The 24,570-nt window shown below is 30.4% G+C and overlaps 1 protein-coding gene, 1 long non-coding RNA gene and 1 pseudogene across 2 annotated transcripts; all 3 read right to left on the bottom strand.

The window, feature by feature from the left end:
• Positions 1 to 3,100: 3,100 nt before the first annotated feature.
• Positions 3,101 to 4,471, bottom strand: LOC107610708 (protein FAR1-RELATED SEQUENCE 5-like; annotated as a pseudogene).
• A 6,244-nt stretch (positions 4,472 to 10,715) lies between these two features.
• Positions 10,716 to 12,346, bottom strand: LOC148547440 (uncharacterized). The gene is made up of 3 exons (XR_015896217.1): positions 12,239 to 12,346; positions 11,225 to 11,341; positions 10,716 to 10,820 (listed from the first exon to the last, which is right to left on the bottom strand). It is a non-coding gene; the product is annotated as an uncharacterized LOC148547440 (long non-coding RNA).
• A 1,269-nt stretch (positions 12,347 to 13,615) lies between these two features.
• Positions 13,616 to 22,048, bottom strand: LOC148547439 (uncharacterized). The gene is made up of 5 exons (XM_088495440.1): positions 21,870 to 22,048; positions 20,761 to 20,842; positions 16,198 to 16,299; positions 14,922 to 15,021; positions 13,616 to 13,932 (listed from the first exon to the last, which is right to left on the bottom strand). Exons 1-5 carry the CDS (start codon positions 22,004 to 22,006, stop codon positions 13,616 to 13,618), a joined length of 738 nt encoding a protein of 245 aa, XP_088351566.1. The 5' UTR covers positions 22,007 to 22,048.
• Between the last annotated feature and the right edge of the window lie 2,522 nt (positions 22,049 to 24,570).

The raw sequence follows: 24,570 nt of genomic DNA, 5'->3' as shown, positions 1-24,570 counted from the left end.
AATCCTAGAACTCCGTTATTCAATTATTCAACTTAAGTACTAAACAGAAGCCATAAACAGGGGCAGGTATTTTAAATCTACCTAACTTACTCAAGTTCAATCCTAATCTAACGACAAACCGTTTCTCCATTTCCTCCATTCCTCCATCATTCATAATGCAACAGAAACAAGCAGCCAAACAAGTTCACACACAAGTAGTGAGCAGATAGTACAAATAGCAAGTATAACAGATAGCAAGTGATATATATCAATTAGGCATACCCAGAAAATGCATAGCAACCAATACAAACAAATGCATATGATGCATGCCTGTCATATGGCTGATGGGGCCCATCTGTCGGTTATCCAGCCAACCCGACAAGTCCGAAAACCTTAGACTGTCCCCCGTCGTGCATCTCCAAGAGTCTATGCATAGAATTCACATTCATTCATCATATAATTACTCAATGGGAGCTATCCATACCCGGAAATTTATACGTGCTCAGTCACCCTTACGACGTAGGGTCAATAGAGTGTCGAGATTCAACCTGAAATACGTGGTGGCGAGCCACAGTTTTTACCCAGAAAAATTCGTATCTCAGATATCATTATTCATAAGCCATGACAATTATCATCAATACATCATCAAATAACAAGCCTTAACTTTAAACTTTATTACCATTCTTATTTTCTTCATAAAAGCCACCATTTACAACTTTCTTCACCCTCAAGTTATCTTGTTTTCCTAGCTTCTTTTATCTACTGAACCTAGAACCATACTTAAAGCCTTAAAGAGAAGAAAATGGAGGTTTAGAAGTGAAAAATTGGTTTAAAAACGTTCGAAACCGGTTTTTGCAGCAGGCAGCATCCACGCGTACTCGTAGGCCACGCGCACACGTGGGTGTAAATCAAGTCAATCGTACGCGTGAGTCATGCGTATACGTGGATATGCACACACGCGTATGCATGCCTCTCGCGCATGCGTTGCCACATTTCCACGCCACGTGTACGCGTGAGCCACGCGCACGCGTGGGTGGGCGTTTTCTTAAAAATGGGCAGAATGCCCAGAATGCTTGCAGCAAACCTGTTTGGTCAGCCTGAACTCAGATTTAAACACTAAACTTGCAACCTCCATAACTTTCTCCCCAAAATTCCGTTTCCCACAAAGTTGATATCAATCAAAAGCTCTTAAAACCATCTATTATTTGCAACAAATCACAACTCAAACAAGAATTTGTGGAGTAAATTATGGACCTTCAAAGTTCACCCAAAATCATTTTTACAAAAGTACTTTCAAAACCTCATTTTCACCACATTCACAATTCCTTACCTATAACACATACATTTGCTAACACATCCATTTCTACCTCATCAACAACCATTTCAAGCTATTTTTAACCAATCCAATAAGCCATAATATTAGCTTGCATTTAGCATAAATCATATGTAAATATATGAACAACCCTTCACAATTACCATTCCACTTATGCCATATCAACCTTTCACACACAATATTTTATCAACATATTACCAATCCATTAATGCCATCATCAACCCTCATGCATACATTAAACCATCAACTCACATAACAACTTTTCAAGAACAAACATCAACCATAATCATCAATCTATACCAACACCAACACAACTCATCATAAGCAAGTCCAAGGGCATAAAATTAATAACCTCAAGGCCTCATATTCCCAATATATTTTCACCAACAATTATACTAACAACAATACAAAGCTACTCATTAAATGCCATTAACAATTCAACTTATCCTATGGTTTCTCTAACCTAAGTTTTCACAACACCGTAAATATTAAACGTGCGAAACTTAAACCATACCTTGGCCGATCACTTAATTCATCCAAGGTAGCCTCTCAACACAAAATTACAGCCCCTCCAAGCTCAATCAAACAGCCCCAAAGCAAGCCTTGGTCACCAACAAACCTCCAAATGATCCCAATTCAATTCCAATGCATAAACACCTACTTAACCTACACCTAATACATATATATATGTTCCAATTCAGTTTTCTATCACAATTAAAAGATTGAGCTAGGGTTAGGGTGCTCTTATCATACCCATATGCTCAATAGCTTGAGCCCACAAGTTCCGAAAGCTAACTTGAACCTAGAACACAAAAATTGGGCAAGATTCACCACAGGTTTTTCAAGCTTACCAAGAAAGAGGGATAGAGATTCTGAACCTAATAAGAGGCTTACCAGTGAAATTGTTCGGATAGAAAGGTAGAGTTCGACGCGCTGAGCGCGTGGCCGCAAACGGTGCGGCGATCGGAGCCCGGATGAGGAAGTTATGGTAGTTGAAAGGAATGGTGAGGGTTTGGGAATCTCCTCTCCCCCCTTGCTGTTATGGCGTTGCAGCAGCTTATGAGGAAGAAAAAAGTTGCTGCGTCTTTTAAATGTTTGGGTCCGGTTGGACCCACGGGCTCGGTTTGGACCCCGGTTCAACCGGTTCGGCTCTTTCGGTCCGATTTTGGGCTAAATTTTTGAATTTGGTATCAAAATTCTCGTTTCGACAAGCTCTATCCTATTTTTATATTAGTTTTGTATTTTTAGCTTTTCTAATTAAAATTCAATTTATTAACTAATTATTTACCAATTTTAGCGGGGTTTACACCCAAAATTCCTGCAAACAAAATATTGATCAATCTCCACTCTTATTAATAAAAATTATATAATTAACATGTTGTGGTACACAGATCATTAAACCAAATATTACCATTTTTGCATCTGCATCCAAACCTTCCTCAAAAGGGTTTCCATTTATTCCATGAGAAGTTGCACAACTCACATTGGTCTGCTGAATGTCCTTTGCCAATGGACAAGATTTTTTATTGTACCCCATGCGACAAATACAACATCGTTGTGGTTTTCGTTTTACCTTCTCACTTGGACGACCCTTAGATCTACAATTTTGTGGATTCTTAGAAAAAATACCATCCAAATCATCAGCTTCAGCACCAACTTGCTTTTCTTGTTCATCTTCAATCTTGAAATCTTCGATTAGGCTCAAAACAGTGTCTCGAACAAGGTGGAATCTCTCCTGCCTTCGACTAGCGACATAGGAAAGTTGCCGACACAAATCCATCAAGCATCCTATTGACTCAATATTATAGACTCCCAAGTAATGCCACTTGAATTGAAAGTACTTGTCTTCACAGTCTTCGACCACCTTGTCAACACAAGAGACTTTGGCAACTCAAGGATGTTAAGAAACACCAGCACACAAACTATATGCTCACACGGAATTCCAAAAGAATCTATCCTTAAGCATGAACAATTGAATTTCGTCATTTCTTTATCCACAGACACCTCCTATGAACTATTTAGGCTTCCATATTTAGATATTGTATAAATTACAAATGACTCAAATGCCACATCTTGCACAACCTTCATTCTTGCAGCCCTAACAAGCATTGGTCGAAATATAAAAAATATCTCTCGTGTATAGACATTTGATGTAGACCTTTTTAGAGGTTCCAATGCTGTTTTAAGTACCGGCCGACCAGATATGGAAACATAGTCAGCTTTAACCTCCTTATATCGTAGGTAGGTAAGACACCGCTTAAAATGCTTTGTGAAATCAACCAAATTATATTGTGATTTAACATATTTTACAATAATAGAGTGCAAACCTTCGCATCGAGAAGTTGTCCTAAATCCTTCAAAAAACTTGCCTCGAATATGTGCAGTGGCCCACATATGCCTTTTCTCGTACATGTTAATAATCCAATTCTTTTCAGCTACACCAAACTCCTCAACCATCCCAAGCTACTTCTGCTCAAACACACTAATCTCATAATCTCCTAGCATACACTTCTTAAACATAGAAGTGAATTTTGGGTTTCCAACATTACTTGTGGCATTCCGAATGAGGTGCCAAGCACATAATCTATGATGAGAATTTAGGAATACCGCCTCAATTGCAAACTTCATTAATGAAGCACCATCTGTAATCACAGATATAGGTGTTTTTCCCTTCATAGCTGCCAATAGTTGTTGTAATAACCACACGTAGACCTCCTTATTCTCATCGGTAACTAGAGCACTTCCAAATACCACTGTTTGGTTGTGATGATTCACACCGAAAAATACTACTACCGAACACAAGTATTTGTTCTTCTTGTATATTGCATCAAAAGCAAGCACATCTCCAAATATCTCATAATCTAATTGGCTTCTTCCATCACACCAAAATAGAGCTCACAATACCCCTTTAGCATCAACTATATGCTCATAATAGAGGCAAGGATCTTCAGCTTTCTAGTTTTTGAGGTATCGCAATGCTGCTCTAGCATCGCCTAGGACATGACACCTTCACCTAGAAATCTCATTATACATATCCCTTAAGGTATAATTAACATTCTCATAACCACCTGCTTGATTAGCTAACATAGCATATATATGGGGTGTGCTAATGCCTGCATCCTTCATGTTGTTCATTTGACTAGCATCAGCTTCTGCCATTTTTCTATGTGTAGGAAGAAAACCAACTAACCTATAGGGCTAGCAATGGGTAGGGTAGGGTAGGGTCCAGACCCTACTCTAACCCTACCCGCAGGTTAAAAATTTTATTAAAACTCTACCCTACCCTACCTGTGGGTTGAGAATCTCTCAACCCTAACCCTACCCGCACCCTAAAATTCTAAACCCTACCATATCCTACCCTACCCGCAGAAATATCAAATTTTTTTCAAAATAAATATAAAATTCAATCATTTCGAATTTTATATATATTAATAACATAAAAAATAAAAAAAAAACTAAAGCTCTAAATTACTAAATTAACTAACTAGTTTTAGTGGTTATTCACTTATTGTAAGTCATTACATAAGGAAAGTTGATGGTTCAACTCTCACTTCCTTCACTATATACCTAATTTTTATAAAATATGTTTTATATATGAGGTGCGGGTAGGGTAGGGTAGGGTACACCCTAAACCCGTACCCTACTCTACCTGCAGGCATACCCGGACCGTACCCTACCCTACCCGCAGCGGGTTGGGTAACCTACCCTACCCGAACGGGTTGGACTGGGTTGGGTACCTGCAGGTAGGGTATGAATTGCCAGCCCTATTAGGATCAAGGCAATCATGATTGTGCGATTCAACAAACAAAGTCATATGCCATCTTCCAGTGTAAGCCACAAAACGAACTACAAACCTAGTCAGGCAACCACAACAAGTCTCAGATTTTGGCTCCCTTTTTCTGTTTTCCATATTATAATATTTCTCTGGTCAAAATCCCTCATGAGAGAACACAAACAATTGCTTCACATATTCTCCTTTACTATTTTTCCAAGTTTTACTTTTTCTAGCACCAAAACCAACAGATTTTGCATAATGGTTATAGAAATCAAATGCTATCTGAAGATTAAAAAAATGAAAACATTCCATCTCATGAGCACTTATGTTCAGAAAATCAACCATGGCAATATTTTCAATATCATCTATTTGATATACTTCATTCACCTAATGTAAAAAATCGTTCTCATCAAACATTGCTTGAAATTCTTGCTCCCCTAAATCCTCAGAATTCACAGCTTCCTGCTTAATTTCATCATGATACATTTCTTAAAATTTCTTTGTATCATCTGACTCTTCTATCATCTCATCAAAAAATACTCTTTCTTCCATTTTATCATCCACTTCAAGATCCTACTCAACAATTTTATTTGTAACTGAAAAAACATAAAACAAATAGTATTCTAATAAATCAAAGTGGAGAGACCATTAACATGAAAATAATAGGACTGTTTTGGTTCTTTATTTTTTTTTAAATTTATTAAATTCTAAAATAAATAAAATAGAAGAAATCATTGAAACTGTAGAAAGCAATCTTTCTTATGCTACCAAACCCAATATCGATTAAAAAACAAAAGGAAGAAGAAACATTAACCTCCAAGCAAGAAATATCGATAACTATGTGCAAAAAACAAATTTAAATCTATGAAAAAATGAACAAAGAACCATTAATGTGGAAGGAAGAAGAAACTATGTGATAAAATACAATATTCATACATTAGAGAGGACTTACCGGTGGTCGCAGTGCTCTTGTGCCACCATCTGAACCGCCATTGCTGCCTCCAGTAAAATCTGCGTGCTCCATATGAACCCTAAGAGGTTTGAAGTTTCTATTGTTTTGTTATTTAGAAGACTAATTATTTTATTTAATAATTAAATTAGTCATTAATATAGTTTTAAATGACACAATAAAGAAGTAGGGATATAATGGTAAATGATCAATATTAAGTTATTCTTGTAATAAAAAAGAGATATAGAACTTGATATGGTCGGCCTTAAATGTGAGCTATAACTCGGCGTCATAGCCGTTGTCACTAAGAGTTGTAACTGCCACCCATTATAAGCTCGGCTTTTTATGAGCCATAACTCGGTCAGAATAATACTCCTACCATAACCGACGTTCCAACGGCATATCAATCAGTTACAATATCAATCATTTCGAAACTGACGATTAAATGCCAAAAGCATAACAGACGAAGAACTCATCATATAAAGCAAGGTAAAATATTCTACCAAGGTAAGTTTTTAGAGAATACAATATACTGACTTAAGTTTCGGAGTGCCTTTGCAGGTATACTCCCCCCCCTCTTTTCATTGCTCGTACTCTCATATCTCTTTGGAAGGAAGAAAGCTCGGATTCGGGGATCGGGTGCTAAAGCTTTTGTGGGTATAGCTCGGTAATCAACAACCGACCTATTTCGCAGGCAAGATCAGAACTGATATTACAATAATAGGCTAAGGGTGTTTTTGTAAAAAAAATCAATTGTGTTAGACAAAAATTATGACGGACCAACGTAAATGCCACCAGGGAATAGCATTCAAATGCGCGGATAAAGTTTATAAAATGTGATTATCTCAGTAAAGTATATATGTATAGCCCAAGTGGGAGATTGTTAGAAAATTATTAGTTTTCTAACCTATATATGGGCAATACATATACCAATTATAATCGTAAATTAAGCTATTTCATAATTGAGAATAAAATCATATATATTATTGTTTTTGGGATTTAGGGTTTAATGGATAACACGTTCAAACATAAATAATAACTTCAGAATTTCGGTTCCCAACACATCAAAATTGTTTCTATATGTAACTCTTTTTTTATCAAAGAGTTTACAATTTAACTCTACTAGGAATATAAAAGGTTTTAATTAAAGAAGATTGAGATAATTTTTTTATTATTTTTATAAATATAAATATATTTCTACATCATGATATATATTTTTAATGGTTTAATATATAAATAATCTAAATTAAAAAATTATTTATTCTAATAGGAGCACAAGATTTTCTTTTTACATGTAACATGACGGTTTTCAACGCTGATGTATATAGTAATATAACTATATATGCGAGCGTAGCTAAGACATCGATATGGAAGAAAGAGGAAGTTGAGCAATGAAATGATGATCCAAAATAAATGCTTGGTTGTTACCAAGGCTGAGTGTAACACCCTACTACATAGCTTTACGTTTAAGTCGTAGAATAGAGGTAGTGTGGTGTTACAGACCTCTAAAATAAAATACATACATATAATAGTGAAAAAATATAATATACTAGGAGTCTTGAAAAATGGATAAAGTAAAATTACAAAATAAAAAGTGCAACGTTCAGGAAATGGAATTACTTGCGTGCTAAGAAACCTAAAGATCATAGATATGAATAAGCGAAAGAGTGAATAGATAGTCAAGAATATATCATAACTAGCTCCTAACAAAGCCTGCGAAGCCAAGGCTGGCCAGAGAATATTTACATACATATACAAGTATCCCAAAATACCCAAAATACAGAAATAAAACCTTAACTCTCCTTAAACCTCTAAGAGGGACAAAATAAACAAGTTTCTTGGAGAGAAAGCTAAGCACATATGTACATATACTGATAATCAAAAGAACCCAGGGACCACTCCACTTCAGGAATCCAGACGCCTAGCGAGGAGCCTCTCGACCTACATCTGAAAACAACAACACAGTATGGGGTGAGAACCGGAGGTTCTCAGCGTGGTAAAAGTGCCACACATATAATATATAAGGTCTTGGGAATGCCAGGGACAATCCTAGAACGCCAACACTCAGTTATAAAACTTAAACTCTAAACAGAAGCCATAACAAGGGTAGGTGTTCTAAGGAATTCTAAACTTACTTACTTACACCTAACGTTATCACCAAACTGGTCCACCTTTCCTCCGCTCCTCCATCACCATTGATTTAGCAGAGACAGACAACCAAATAATTTAACGCACAAGTAAAAAACAGGTAGTGCAGGTAGTAGATATAACAATTAGCATAATATATATTCAGTTAGGCAATCCCAAGTAATGCATAGCAGACAAAACAAACAGAATTCACATGATGTATGACTGTCCTATGGCTGATGAGGCTCATCTGTCGGTTATCTAGCCAACCCGACAAGTCCGAAACCCTTAGACTGTCCCTCGTCGCGCATCCCCATGAGTCTATGCATAGATTTTCTCATTCATTCATAATTCATACATTCATTTATTCATTTATATCTCACTCAATGGGGGATATCCATTCCTGGAAATTTATACGTGCCCGGTCACCCTTACGCGTAGGGTCAACAGAGTATCAAGTTTCAACCTGGAACACGTAGTGGCAAGCCACGGTTTTGTTACACAGGGAAACTCGTATCTCAGATATCATTAAATTCATAACCCGCATAATATTCAAAACCATTCACATTCATCATATAATTATTCATCAACTCCCATCAACAACATTAATTAACACAATTCCTACAACCAACTCAACAAAATTATCATTCATCAACTCTTTTGCAATATAATTCCACATTTCTATCAAGGTTACTAGCATTAATATATTCCCACATTTCCAACCTATCTTATGGTCATCTAGCCTATGTTTTCACAAAACATTATATATTATCTATGAGAAACCAAAATCATACCTTGGCCGATTCCTCCCTAAGCTCGGAACACCTCAAAAACCTCTCCTTTCACAAGCTCTAAACTTCCAAACGTCAATTTCTCAAGCCTAATCACCCGCATTTTGTTCCAAACCGCCCAATTGAACTCCAAATCAACAAGAACACAATCTAATGCACACAATATCATTATAATCAACATAGAGTTCACTAGATTAGAAATTCACCAAGAAACAGGAGTTCCTTACCTTACCCATGAATCAATTGGACAAAACCCAGTGATTATCTGCTGCTAGAGTTCACCTAAACCATCAAAATTATTCAATTCCTCAATACCCAAACCCTAAAATTTTGAAATTGAGGAGAGGGAGAATTGGGTAAGAAATGAAAATTTCTTACCACTTTGTTCAGATAAAATTGAAAAGAATTTCGAGATGAACACGTGGCCGCTAAAGGCTTGTCAATCGGAGCTCCAAATCGAAAGTTATGGACAAGTGAATTTTGGTGAGGAGGGTTAAGGTTTTCGGTGTCGATTTCCTCTTCTGCGAGCTTGCAACGAGGCCAAGGGGAAGAAAAGCTTTGAGGTAAATTTATATAAGTGGTCTTGGGTCCGGTTTGGACTCGGTTCGACTGATTTGGCTTGTTGGTCCGGTTTTGGGTCAAAATCTTTAAAATTAATGTCAAAATTCGTATTTTTAATATTTCTACTTCCCTAAACTATAAAATTTAATTTTCTAATATCTTTGAATAATAATTAATTTATTGACTAATTATTTATTAATTTTCCGAGGTTTACACTGAGAGCGAATCAATTTAGCTCAAACTCAAACTCGACTTGTTAACGGCACGGATAAGTTGAATGTATAAGATTGTTAATTGAATTTAAATTTGAATTTTAACTCATATATTAAATAAATTGAGTTTGAATTTGAATGAGTTGATTTGAATGTATATATTATTCATATTAAGATAAAGTATTATTTTAGTTCCAACGTTTAAGTTAAGTCCTAATATGATATCTAATATTTGAAATGTTCTATTTAAGTCTTAAAAGATTTTAAATTTTTCATTTCAATCTCAAAAAATTTTAAACGTGTTTAATATTGTCCCACAATTAAATTTGACATGAATAATTAGCATATTGAAGAGATAATAACGTTTGATTTTGGTACATAAATAAAATCGATCCACCAACAATCACCAATATAAAAAATTTTTCTTTGATTCTAAAACGTTGATGATTGATTGATAGAGTTTGAAATTTTTTTTACAAGAAGAAGATCGACAAGAAAAAGTATTATAAGAAGGTTTTGGTTATGTTTCTCTAATACACACGGAAGAAAATATGACTTAACGATAATGTTAACGTCAGTCGTTTTTTTAATTATTCATGTCAAATTTAATGATTAGACAATATTAAACCCATTTAAAACTTTTTGAAATAAAAATAAGATGTTTGAAATGTTAGGGACTAAATTATAATTTGACTTAAACGTTGAAAACCAAAATAATACTTTACTCTTTATATTAATATATGTTATGTATTTTTTATATTTTTAATTTATAATAAAAATTATAATTTTACACACATATACTTATAAAATGGAAAAGTATGTTTGTTCATAACCGCTGAATCTTATGATTTTTATAAATATTCACAAGAAACTGTTAATAGGCAAAAGGAAGAACAACAAAAAGAAAATAAGCAAAAGGTTCACAAAAGTAATAATTGAAATGATAAACAGAAACAAAACCAAATCTTAGAAGGGTCACAAAAATAAAGCCAAGTTTACAAGTCTTAACAACTCCCTTGCTGGTAATAATTCGATAAATAATTATTAATTTCATGACTCACATGTTTAAACATGACCATTTTGGTGATATGCCCTGTCAAAATACAAAGAAGAATGTGCATAAATCCTCTTTTATATAATAAATTATGTTACATATTATGAAAAAATTCCATATATAAATTAATGCAAATATCAAACGCAAAAGTAATCCAAAAAATCAAAGCAAACTGAAGCAATTGATAAATGAATTCCAAACTTTAATTTGCACATATCATATATAATCAAAAGTTAGTATTTGATACAAGGAAAATATAATATACTACAAAATGTCTTCTAGAAACAAATTCAGAAACCCACTAATATATTAATCATTATTATAAATAATTAAAATCACAATAGTTTCATATGAGTCTTCTCTTTTCTTTTTTTTTTTTTTTTCTTTTTTTTTACAAAATAACTTATTTTACGAATAACAAATCTAAAATAATTGTTATATACCTGAGATTAAGAGAACTAATTAAGACGACGATGCTGGAAGTTTCTTTTCAGATACTGGAAGCTCTTTTTCAGTTACAATAAGATATTTATTTTCTGGTTCAATTCGATAAAATGTGACTGAAACCACAAATGATACTTCAATTAGAAAACATATGCCACTCAGACCAAAAAAATTAATAGATTAAACCATATGCCACTCGTTTATTTGCTGACCAATAATAAATTACTACATGTATAAAATAAATTTTAAACTCTCTCTATACTTACTTAAACAACTATTTGACCAACCCAAAATGTTTATCATATTTGTATACGCTATATATATTATTTCACATATTTTGATAAAAATGAACTTTAAAACAAATTAAATAAAGCACAAGCATATGAATATAGTAATAGAGATGATTATAGTAAAATACAAGGTTTTTTTTAAATAAATTATAAAAAAAATTATTTTCATAAATTCGTTATTAATTTTTAGATATTTTTTTTTTTTAAGAATTTAGGACAAATTTGTCCAACTCAAGATGTTTATCATATTTGCATACACTATATATATTATTTCACATATTTTGATAAAAATAAAATTTAAAATAAATTAAATAAAGCACAAGCATATGAATATAATAATAGAGATGATTATAGTAAAATACAAGGTTTTTTTTCTAAAATAAATTATAAAAAAAATTCACAAATTCGTTATTTCAATTTTAAATTTTTAGATACACATTTTTTTTTTAGATTTAGGACAAATTTATCGTATTCCAGCAAACTCTACTATTTTAATAGAGTCCGTCTGAGTCCTGAGTCTTGGAAAATTTGGATAAATTTCGGTGGAAGCGTGAAAAACTTTATAAAATTATAGAAGTTTGTCGGAGGGCTGGACGAACTCATCCTAAACAAAAAAAAAGGTGCATTCCAAAAAATTAAAATTGAAGTAACGTAATTTTGAAAATAATGTTTTTTTTATTTATTTCAGAAATAAAAACCTAAAATACAACAACATAGTAATACCTTGGTCACCAACTTGCCATTTCCAAATAGTAATATAAGCTTTAAGGCCTCCAAGAACATAGATCCTCCCTCTGTTGTTCTCCCAAAAACGGTAGCTTAACTTCCAAATATTCCCTTTGGTGTCAAGAATTTCAAGGAGAATGCATCGTTGCTTATCCTCAAGTTCTGGAAGATAAGCCTGTTCCATGCATGCAGTCATGCACAAGATACAGTACTACTATTAATTATTTTTTTATTCATGGAAAACATACTTATAATATATTCAATTATCTGTTACATAGATTTTATAACATCCTCATATAATAATCATGCATTAATTTTCCATGCATGCAAATAACCCTGCAGCAAATAAGTTACTATATATTTTGCTTTAAGTTTTGGTCTATATATATTTACTAATAACTATATTGATATCTAGCAACACTACTCATTATTTCTGTTAGAAATATAATTACTTAAAAAATATTAAAAATATAATTATTTATATTATTTTTTTATTAACTTAATTTTTTTAAAGAAATAATAGTATCATAAGACGTTCAAAAAAATTAATAAGAATTTTGAACTTCAAGAAATAGCATTTAAAAAAACCAACAACAACAAAGACATCAATAATAATCAACAATATCAATATAACCCTACACAATACTAAACACTTTTGTGTTTTTAAATGAAATATAATCACAAATTAATAAATATATGGAGTTAGGGACTCACCCTTGCGCCTTTGGTTGGAATCACAAGACGTCCACTCTTGACTTTAGTATCGGTTGCACTTAGAACTTTCTTGAACATAGGAGTCATTGTAGAATTGAGACTTAAATAATGGAGTTAAGGACAACTTCCAGTGAATACAGATAATTTTTTATGAAAAATATTAAGAGAGATAGTCACAAGCTAAGATTTTTCTTTTTCTTTTTCTTTTTTCTTACTCTCTAAACCAAGATATATTTTTAGTGCATTAATAACACAACTATAATACAAAATAGATACTTAAATTTAAGGATTTAGCTAATATATAATTTTAATATTCATGTTATTATTAGTAATTTTTTTTATAAATGCATAACAACTTAAATAGATTGAAAACTTAAATTTTACATCTTTTTCATAAAAAACATTTCAATTGGTAAACTTTAGATTTGATAAGCTAATAACTACCTAAACTCAAAAGACAAGTTACTTGGTCTATAATTCATATTGATAAACCATTTTTCTATAGTATATGTCATTTTTATTTTAGCCCCTAACTATAAATTATTTGCGTTGGTTTTGGTCCCTTTCACTCTATCTCTTTTTCTTCTCTGTTTTGATCTTTTAGAATTTCTTATTCGAATATTTGTGACAATAATTGTAGATATAAAAGAAGTGAGCAAATTAAATGAAAGTTGGTGGATACAATCCCAAATCTTTCAAATATTGCTGCTCTTTCATCTGACCAAAATTGAGGAAACGGATCAAACCAGTTTGAGGTGAAACATATAAGCAAGACCCAGAATGATTAGGTTGTGTGCCATTGTTTTCACTCAATGATGATGATGCATTATACATGGCTGTTGATGATGAACCACCTCCTAATACTGCATTTTTCTGTTTGCATTGTGCTCCGGATATAACCATTTGATGAGTTGATTCATTTGGAGCAGCCATGGTTGAATTTCTCCGTGAGAAACAACCATCTCCAGTTTTGGTTTCTGCCTCATGTATAGCTAGTCACTCAATATATATAGGGTTTATTTAATTAATAATTATAAGGAGAGTTTATTAGGTTTTTACTTTGAATTAAGTTTCTATATATCGATCTAATCATTAGTAATAGCCATATATAGTTCAATCATAATAACAAGCTTATTTATGCTAAATTTTATGGTCAGAACTAAAAATCAATAAGTGTATCATTAAATAATAACTCTACTTACTTGTGTACATATATTTTAATAATCATGTATATTACGTACACTAATTTAAAAACATAAAAAAATATGCCAATCATTTTTCTAATAAAACGAAATTTAGTTCAACTGATTTGAATGTGTAAACTGTTAACCTTTAATATAACAATTTACTTTATTCTTTAAAAAAATTACCTTGATAAAAAGGTAACTCAATTGTATAACATTTACATATATAGTTAAATGATTGTTAGAACTTGTTTAAAATAAAAACATATACAAAGACCACTGAGAGTTAGAATATAAATATATAATTTATTGCATTTTATTTTGATAAAAATTCAAGCAGAAAATTATGCCTATAAAATTAAATGATTTTTTTTTCATAAAATCAACCAGCAAATTATATCCATGTCATGAACTTCTCCTAAAAAATAAAGTTAAAAAAAATATGAATTATTATATTTTTAACACATCTCTTTAAATAAAAGTCTCTTTTAAATTTATTTAATTTTTTGCATAATTTTTTTCTCTTTTAATTTGTCTTACGTTAAATTTTTTCTTCTTTTGGAATCTAACAAGATCAAACTCTAAATTTTTTTATAGAAATTTTAATACTATATCAAAAAATTACTTCTTTCAAAAATTTAAATTAATAAGAGAAGCCACATAAATAATTTATATCTCTAGCAGTCTATTTTTCATAAAATCAACTCTAAAGAAATCAAGTATATATAAGCGTTCATTATTATATTGTTCTTCAAAGCCAATATTAGATAAAAATAACTCACCATTGGAAGGACGGTCCATGGATTGATTAGCACTGGAATTGTTCCACGTTAATAATGGAGGACAATCATTCACGGGCTTGTCTTCATCAGTTTCATCCTCCTAAGACAAAAACTGAAGTTAAAACATTGGAACTTCATTCTAAAAATTCAGGAAAAAAAATATTTTTTGTTTTTGAAAGTTGACACAAATTTTGAAAATATTTTTTAATTTTATTTTATTTTAATTTTATTTTTAATATTTTTTATATTTATATCAAATATATTATTGACAATTAAATTTTTAAAAGTTTAAGGCTAATCTAATAAATATACATGATAAAAATTATGTTTAGTTTATTTATGTTAAAAATTATTTTTATAAAATTATTACTAAATTATTTTAATTTTTTTTAAAAAATTAACTATTAAAAATATATTTAATGCAAATAAATTTTTTTTGAATAAAATTAAAATAAAATAAAATTTAAGAAAAATATTCAATCAATTTTAAAGTCAAGGAATAATATACTATTATTATTAGCACTGTCATTCATATAGTAGCTAGATGCTATATAATTGAAGCTAGAACACCCGGAATGCAAAATATAAACAACTGTAGCAACTTAATTAACTAGTCTAGTGTATGTTCCTTAGATATATATTTTGCTCCTCTAAAACTATAGCGGTACTAAAAAACAATTAAATACGTGATGACATCGAAATATATTCTTCTTTTTGACTATATATAGTTAATTTGAGATTTGAGAAGAATTCAATTATGGAAGTCAGATATTTTAGGCCTTTTAGGTGAATTATGATTTTTATTATTGTATCTCACTAAAAAAAATAGCATGGTTGATGGTTATTACTTATTAGTATATATAAAAAAAAGGTAAAGTATTAAATTGGTCTTTTAGTTCGGACGTAATAATTCTGTTTTGATTTTTAATGTTTAAAGTATTCTATTTGAATCCAAAAATTTTTTATTTAATTTTAATATAGTCCCATTATAAGGACAAAGTTAAATAATTAACGAAATGTCCTACATAACAGCAGTATAAAAATAAGGTCGATAATTTGAAAAATAAGTTCAAACTCCAGAGACATAAAATTAACTATAATGTATTAATATATTTATTTATCATTCTCCTTATTTCTGCATAAAATCACAAATTTAAAAACCCTATATATCAATTTGTATACAGAGAAGTAGCATATATAATAATATATTATATATGAATGTAGCATAGAGATAGATAGATAGATATATTGGAAAGCAGAGATTTAGAGTTCTTACAGCGGGAAGAAGATATTTCTTTGCACAAACTAAGCAACAAACACCTCCAAAATTCATCACGAAAATATCCTTCTCAGACACAATGCATCCACAATGCAGATACTGAAATACCAAGTTAAATCAAACACTATGTATCATGATACTTATTTATCAAATTAAAGTGCACACAACTTAATTAAATAAATAAATGTATATCATTTTTCTAAATAGCAAATACCAAATAATCACAATGTGTGCAGGCCGATTACAAGGATGAGAATGGGTATATGTTGGGTAAGTACTTTTTTTTCTGCCTTCCATTCCCATTTAAGAAAATGTTTTCGATTTTTGTCTCATTTTCATCATTACAAATTTCTGTTTAATTTTTTCTACAAAAAGACAGATATTTGTGGATATCTATATATATTAATCTTTAAAATTTTTTTAAGAAAAATTAATATAATCATAATATAATTCAATACAATTCAACTAAATTTATCATATTAAAATACAATTCAAACGCAAATTTAAAATAATCTAACATTAAAAAAATGAAATAAAAATCATTTCTAACAAAATAATATAACATAGCTTTTATATATAAGTGAGATATTTTAATAACTTCAGCCTTGACAAATCTCTACTCCCATTTCTATTTCCTTATTGGTTTATTCATAAAAGTATGTTCTCATCTCGTAAAAATTTCCTAGGCTCCGTTAAAATTCTGTTGCAAATAATACCTGTTTTGTCCGTTGACTATACTTCGATTCAGGTAAAATTATAAATTAGAATCTAGTTAAAACTAAATACACACGTGCTATATTAGAAATAGGTAGAGACGGAACGGATTTACTTACAAGTATGTGGGGACAATTGTCCCCATTAAATTTTTATAAATAAATAATAACTATACACATAAATATTAAATGCCCCGCTTAAAATAATGAGTTTGCCCTTATATTTAATTTTTTTAAAATATATGTGTGAAAAATTTAGGTTATTAATTAATAACACAATCATAAAAATTATTGAATTATATAAATTTAATATTTTTATATTATAAAATAAATATACTTGATTAAATAGTAATAATAATTTAATTAATTAATTATCCAAAATCAAATTTAGTTTCTCAAATAAAAATGAGACCGTTAGTATTTAATAGTTTTTTAATTAATTTGAGATAATATATATTATATATTATTTATTTATTTTTACTATTTATTTAATTTAGTTTTGGTATTATGTATAATAATTATTTTCATCAAAGAAATTTTTACCATAAATATTATAGAGTGTCAATTGTGTAATTAAATGGCAAAAAATATTTAAATAATTACTTAATAAAAAAAGACATTATTTATATTTATATGAAAAAAATACGATTGTTTGAGCTAAATTTTTATTTTTTCGTAATTATTTTTGTGTTTTTCTTTAATTTTATATATTTTTTATAGATTCTTTAATTATTGAGCTATAATTTTTTTGTATTATATAAAAAATAATCAATAAAATGTGAGTTGATGGATACAGAGGATATTTGATGAAAAAATACTTTTAAATTAATATATATTTTGATGTGTTAATTAAATTATTTAAAGTTTGACTAATATATTTTGAAGTTTCAATATCTAAATATATTTATGTTAAATTTTTATTATTTTTATATTTTATTTTTTCTCACTACTAAAATTTTCTGGATCCGTCACTGGGTGGAGAGTACGTGTTTTGTTCTCCTAACAGAAGTAACTACGTGCCAACCCAAATGGGCACAAAAATCTTTACAAATCTTTCTAAAGAAGCTCACTAAAGAGCAGTTATCACATAATTAGGCTCACTAAGTAACCGCCTGTAGCACAGTAATTCTATAAAAGTTTTGTTCCACTAAGGAGGTACGTTATTCACTCTGAATATCATCTCTATTACTCACACCCTTAATAACTTGAGCGTTGGAGTCCCTTTGCAGGTGCCCAATGTCGCCGTCTTTACAAGAAGACGATGTTCCTTCTTCTCACTCCTAAGAAAAATAAGTTCAAACACTAATAGAACACACTATATCTCGAAGTCTATTTTCACACAAGAACAATACCCATAATTTTTCGTAAATATTTTTGTCATTCCTAAATCAAATTCATAGTCTAATAACTAACTCTTTTGCACTTTATTTAAACTTAAACTTTCTACTATTCGATGGATAATGAGTTATAAAGCCGTTTTTAGGTATTTTTCTCCCAAGACTTATTATAACATAATATTCAACCATGTAGCATTTTACTCAATCTTTCCTCGGTCAAAATTTTCTGTAGATAATTTTTTTAAGGGATTAAGTATTTTTAATCCCTAATATCTTGAGTTAAAATTAATATCGTTTCTAATTTTTTTTTTATTAACATCATACTCAACATTAGAAATCGTTTTAAAATCATCCTACTCATTACCATCACCATTACAAGAACCCCTCCTTCCTCTAAACTTCTCCAGAGCAACTGCAACAACAAACCACAAAATACAATATTTTCATTTGCAACAACAAAACACAGAAACTACTAGAAACCGATGGAACAATTCTTCTCAAAACCAACTCCAGAACACCCAACACCAACTTTTCCTCACCCATGTAGCACTAAACCCAATGACTTTACTCTTGCTGGGGTCCCCCTAGAAGCAATGCAACCGGATCCGATGCGTGCATGCGTGCACCTTTGAAGAAGCAGAATAGAGAGAGAATCAAAACAGAAAAGAGAAGAGAGAGTGGGGAATCGAAGAAGGAGATCAGAAGGGGTTGAGCAAAACGACGCTGGCGAGCAAGACTATCGTTGTCGTTGTTGAACAAAGGAGAAGGAAACGAAGAGAGAGAGAGAGGGGGCGTTTGAAGGAAAGGTTTGGATTTGAGTTTCATCTTTCTTTGAGACGATGTTATTGAAATCATATCGTCATAGGGGCTGCGGTTTTCGGTGACGACAACAAGTGCGACGGAGTTGATGGACCTTGGCAGCGGCGACGAACTCAGAAAATAGAGAGAGAGAGAGGTGGTAATGGTGATGGGTAGGTGAATGGTAGGGGTGTGCATGGCCCGACCCTGCCCCGAACACTTTAAGGGCTAATTTGGTATGATTTCACTGGATTTAGGGCCGGGTAAGGGTCTCAAAAATAGACCCGCTCATTATTTCGGGTCGGGTCTGTACCATGGCTCGGGTCACCCGAACTTGGCCGGGTGGCCCGATCATCATACACAATTAATATTTTGTGTTATTAGTGATGGATGATAGCTATTCTTATGTGAAATTTAAGTATTGTAAACCTTAATATTTTGTTTTATTAGTTATTATAAGACTATAAGTTAATGTTTTATGTTTAAAATGCATAAGATTTTAGACAAATGCATAATATTGTGTTATTTGTATTGATTTAAATATTTGGTGTTATTAGACAATATTAGTATTGATTATGGATATGCTTTAATTTTAGAGAAGAATTAATTCTTGTTATATTTTTCTAAATGAATTTTACCATGTCAAATAATGGTTGGAGTCTTGAAAATTTGGATATTTTCACATGCTAGCTTATAAGAAAGTATTAAGGTAATGTAATGTTAACGGCATAGTTTTCACCCGATTTTTACCCGGTATAATCGTGGCTCGAAAGTATATAGGTTTCATCGAGTCTAAGGCCGGGTTCGAATCTAATAAACAAGTTCGGTGTATATTTCGGGTTGAGTTTGAGTCACATCAAACCTAGTTTCATCCGACCCATTAGTGGGGAAAAGATGTGTTTTATTAAAAATAAAATGGTCATATAATTAATATTTTACGTAAAAAGAATAATTTTAAAACAATTTTTACTGTTAAAGATAATATTAATAAAAAAAAAATCGAGAATGATTTTTATTTTAATTCACGTTAAGAACTAAAATAATATTTAACCCTTTTTTTTTTAAGTTTGCGGCTAACTCTCAATATAAAAGTGAGACATTGAAAAAATTATTACCATAAGAACTAGATATTACGTGAAAAATTTCAAAATCTTATAAGATTCTTTTTTAATAAAATGTTCTTGTTCAAGTATCTATCCCACATCATTCATAGCATTCAATTTTTATCTCCTTTTTAATTGTCTTTAGTTTAAAAACAAGAGTAAAGTATTAAATTGGTCTCTATATTTAAACTTAATTCTGTTTTGGTCCTTAAAATTTAAAGTGTCCTATTTGAATCCAAAAAAAAATTTATTTAATTTTAATATATTGTCCCATCATGAGGTCGAAGTTAAATAATTAATGAAATATCCTACATGACAACAGTACAAGAATAATGTCGATAACCTGTAAAACAAGTACAAGCTCCAAAAGCACAAAATCAACCGTAGATGCATCAATTCATTTATTTAACATTTTCTTTAGTTTTATAAAAAATACATTTAATTAATTATTTAACTTTAACCTTACGGTAAGACTATATTAAAATTAAATAAAATATTTTAGATTTAAATAAAACACTTCAAATCATAAAAACCAAAATAAAATTATGCCTAAATATAAGAAACTAATTTAGTACTTTACCAAAACAAGAAATAGTGACAATGTTTTACCTTTTTGCAGATTAAACATGCTTTCCACCCGGCAAGTCCAGCGTGAAATGTGGTACAAAATGCTCCACTATCGTAGAGATACCTATATTATGTCAAAGGCGAATGATTCAGTTATATACTTGTACAACAACAAAAAAAAAAATGGTTCTGATAAATTTGTTGGTTATATCTATTTATATGTTTTTTTATAAGTTTAAATTTTTGTAATAATAATTTGCTAACTTGGTATAAATTTTTATGATCAAGAATCTAAAATTTAGTCTTTGTTGACAAAAAAAAATTAGTGTAAGACAAATAAAAAAACTGTATAAAATTCACACAAACTCGACTCTTCGATATGTATATATCCTTCCTGTAAGTTTAAGCTCTTGCGGCGTGATTTCATAACAACAACAAAATTCATTTTGATAATCAAGGTATCTAGGATTAATCAAGGTAACCGATAAGATCAGATATAAGTTTGACTCTCGTAACAAAATAAAAATACTTAAAAAAAAAAAACCAGCATGACCGTACCACTAGGCGTTAGTATTATGGAAAAGTATAGGGTACCAACATATTATCTGTCAACTTATTGCCAACAATAATTAATTATTATATTTTAAATACATATATAAAGAGACACATTCAGAAAATATATCTATAAAGACACTTCTATTAAACACAACCATAAAAAAGATATTTTTATTAGACACATTTACGAAGACACTTCCATAAAACATAGTTATAAATAAGAATTGGCAGAAATTGGCAGATACGCTGTTGGTAACGTAGCGGGACCGAAGTTTAAAACATCTCTAACAAAATCCATGTTAATTAAATAATAATAATAACAATAACTATATTAAGTATATACTAGAATTTGCTAATGAGATATAGCTCAAATACTCCCCATATTCAATTAAGAAGTTGCGGATTCGAATCTCTTATCTTTGGTAAAAAAAAAATACTAGAATTTGTCCTTAAAATTTATTTATTAAAATAAAATATAAAATATATATTAAAAATAAATTAAACTATATATATATTTATATATAAATATATAATAATTAATTTTAATAACTAATTTTAATGTATATATAATATTTTTATAATAATAATTAAAATACCCGCATTGACGACAGAGTTGTGCCAAAGTGCCATCGCCAAGGTGCCAGCCATATCTGAAGGGTGTGGACACCGACTTACAGTAAAAGCAGCAGATGAGGGTGTTGTTGAAATCCCCATTCAAATCTAAAGCAGCCATTGGAGAAGCTCAGTAACAGAAAGCCACACGCACTTCTATATATTGTCGTATATTTGTTCACAGGTCACTACTCACTAGTGCTATATAAATAAAATAAAATAAAAACACGTATTAATGTAATAAATAAAATATAATTTATCTTCCATTGAAAATCTTCTTATTGTTAAATTTTTTCCTTTTTTCTTCAACCTAATAAATATATTCCATAAACCATTGGTGCCTGTAACGAAGCAATAATAATTTCGAAGAATAATAATAATAATAATAATAATAATAACAATAATAATGATTAATTTGAAATTAATTTTAATACATTATTAGCGTAAAGCAGATTTACACATAAATCTAATTACATAATATTATATTAATAAAAATAACTACCTTTTATATTAATCGTGTGAATGATTATACAAAAAAATAGATGTAATTAGATAATAATATAAAATATTTTATTATCAATATATTAAAATTAACATCTGATTAAATATTCGAGATGGTTTATGAAATTTTAAATATTATTCTATTTTGTTCATAAAAATACTAAATACATATAAAAAATTAATTATCAAATCAATTATTATATATATTTTTTATTTAATTTATTTTTAATATATATTTTATACCTTAATATGTATTATATAATAATAGTTGATGATTTGGTACAACATGTAATATGGTTGATCACTCATAGAGAAAGTCTAGAAGACCAATATTTTTATTAAAATTTGGCCAGTACTTAATCAATAAAAGAAAAGTGAGTAATCTTACACTATTGAATGAAATCTCACACCATTAAAAATGCCAATAATGAATAATTGATGACTACAAATTACAAAACTTACTGGCCCCTAACACTCTTCTTATTCATAAAGTATAAAACAAAATGATTATGCATATATTAAAAATTAACTATTAAATTAATTACTATGTATTATATAAATATGTATTTTTTTAACTTATTTTTATTGTATATTTTATATTTTAATATATATTTTATATAAATAATTAATTTAATAATTAATTTTTAATTTACACATAGCAGCATGATTGAAATATAAAACATAAGACATACACTTATGCCTCGCTCAAATTTTCGTATTCGTTACTATGGTAATGGGCTAATGGCTATGTGAATGTTACGGGGTAAAATGATTATATATTACTAGTGTATAAATTTGAAATTAGCCAAGATAGTAACTAATAAAGTGTTTTATTTTATGTGTGTTGTATAATAAAGAACATTTCAAAAAAATAATTTGGACAACAAACTATTTTTATATCTCCATAATAATAATAATAATAATAATAATAATAATAATAATAAGAAAAAGAAGAAGAAGAAGATACATAGATAGATAGATAAATAGATAGAAGGAAAAACTATTATTTTATCCATAAAAGTTTTAAATGTTAACAAATCTATTCATAAATGAAAGAAATCCATAAAAGATGGATTTCGTACGATAAAATTATTCAAATATTAAAAAATTATCGAAAAATTTCAAATTACTTTTTTTCTAACCCTAATCTCAACACCCATCCTCCAAATTTCAGCCCTCTTTTTATTATTTTCATAGATTTCACTACCTTCTTCATTTACACCACCAATTGTTAGTCTTACCTTCCTCTTTTTTCACGGTCACAATCATAAACAACAATAACAACAAGCAAATCAAACCACAATAGCTTGCTGTTTCGATTAATAGCCCAAGACGTAATTGCTGTTTTTCTTTCACTACCATGTGAGGTGGCGCAATCTGAATAACTTTGGGCACTGGGTATTTCATTTATAGTGGTAGAGAAGAGCATAACACAGAGTTAGCTGGTGACGGACTTGAAAGAGGCGAGCGGCAAAATTAGGTGACACTAGATTCCTCTGCCACCAACTATCGGTGCAGGCCCATTAATCCTTAACGACGGCGATAACGAAGTCGACGATGACATTATCCGCATAAAGTGCAACGCCAGGAAGGAGTGGAAGATGAGGAGTAATGTTTGACAAGGAAGTTGTTATTGGTGGCACAAATTTCAGGAAAGTCATAGATGTTTGGATTTTTAGGAAGAGTGTCGTGAAGTTAGGTGAGAGAGGTGCGACTAGAGATAGAGTTGTCGGAGGAGAGGCGGTAGCTGGTGGTGGAGAAGTTGTCGTAGGAGGATGAGGTGGTAGCGTCCGAGTAGGTGGTGGTGGTTGTGGTTGTGGTTGCGGTAGGGGCAAAGCGGGATAGGGCGTTGGGCTCTGGTGTCAATGTCCTTGATGTTTTGGCCTGAGTTCTAGGTTGAGACTTGAGAGTTAAAGTGGGGGACCAGATTTCTAAGAGGGATGTGGGATTGAGGTAGGGTTGTGTTGGTGAGGGAGATGGTGAAATTCTTGAAAGAATAAAAGGATAGTTGAGATTTGGGAGAGAGGGTGATGATGTTTGAGGAATCATGAAGGGCATTAGGGTTAGGATGAGGACAATTTGAAATATTTAGGTGGTTTTTTATTGTTTTGATAATTTTGTCGTATAAAATTCATCTTTCATGGATACAACTTTAATATTTTTTTATAGGTAGATTTGTCAATG

The sequence above is a fragment of the Arachis ipaensis genome, chromosome B8 (assembly GCF_059453495.1).
Source record: "Arachis ipaensis isolate K30076 ecotype BB chromosome B8, ASM5945349v1, whole genome shotgun sequence".
Lineage (NCBI taxonomy): Eukaryota > Viridiplantae > Streptophyta > Magnoliopsida > Fabales > Fabaceae > Arachis > Arachis ipaensis.
The sequence above is the reverse complement of the archived record's forward strand: the minus strand, read 5'-3'. Positions and strand labels throughout refer to the sequence as shown.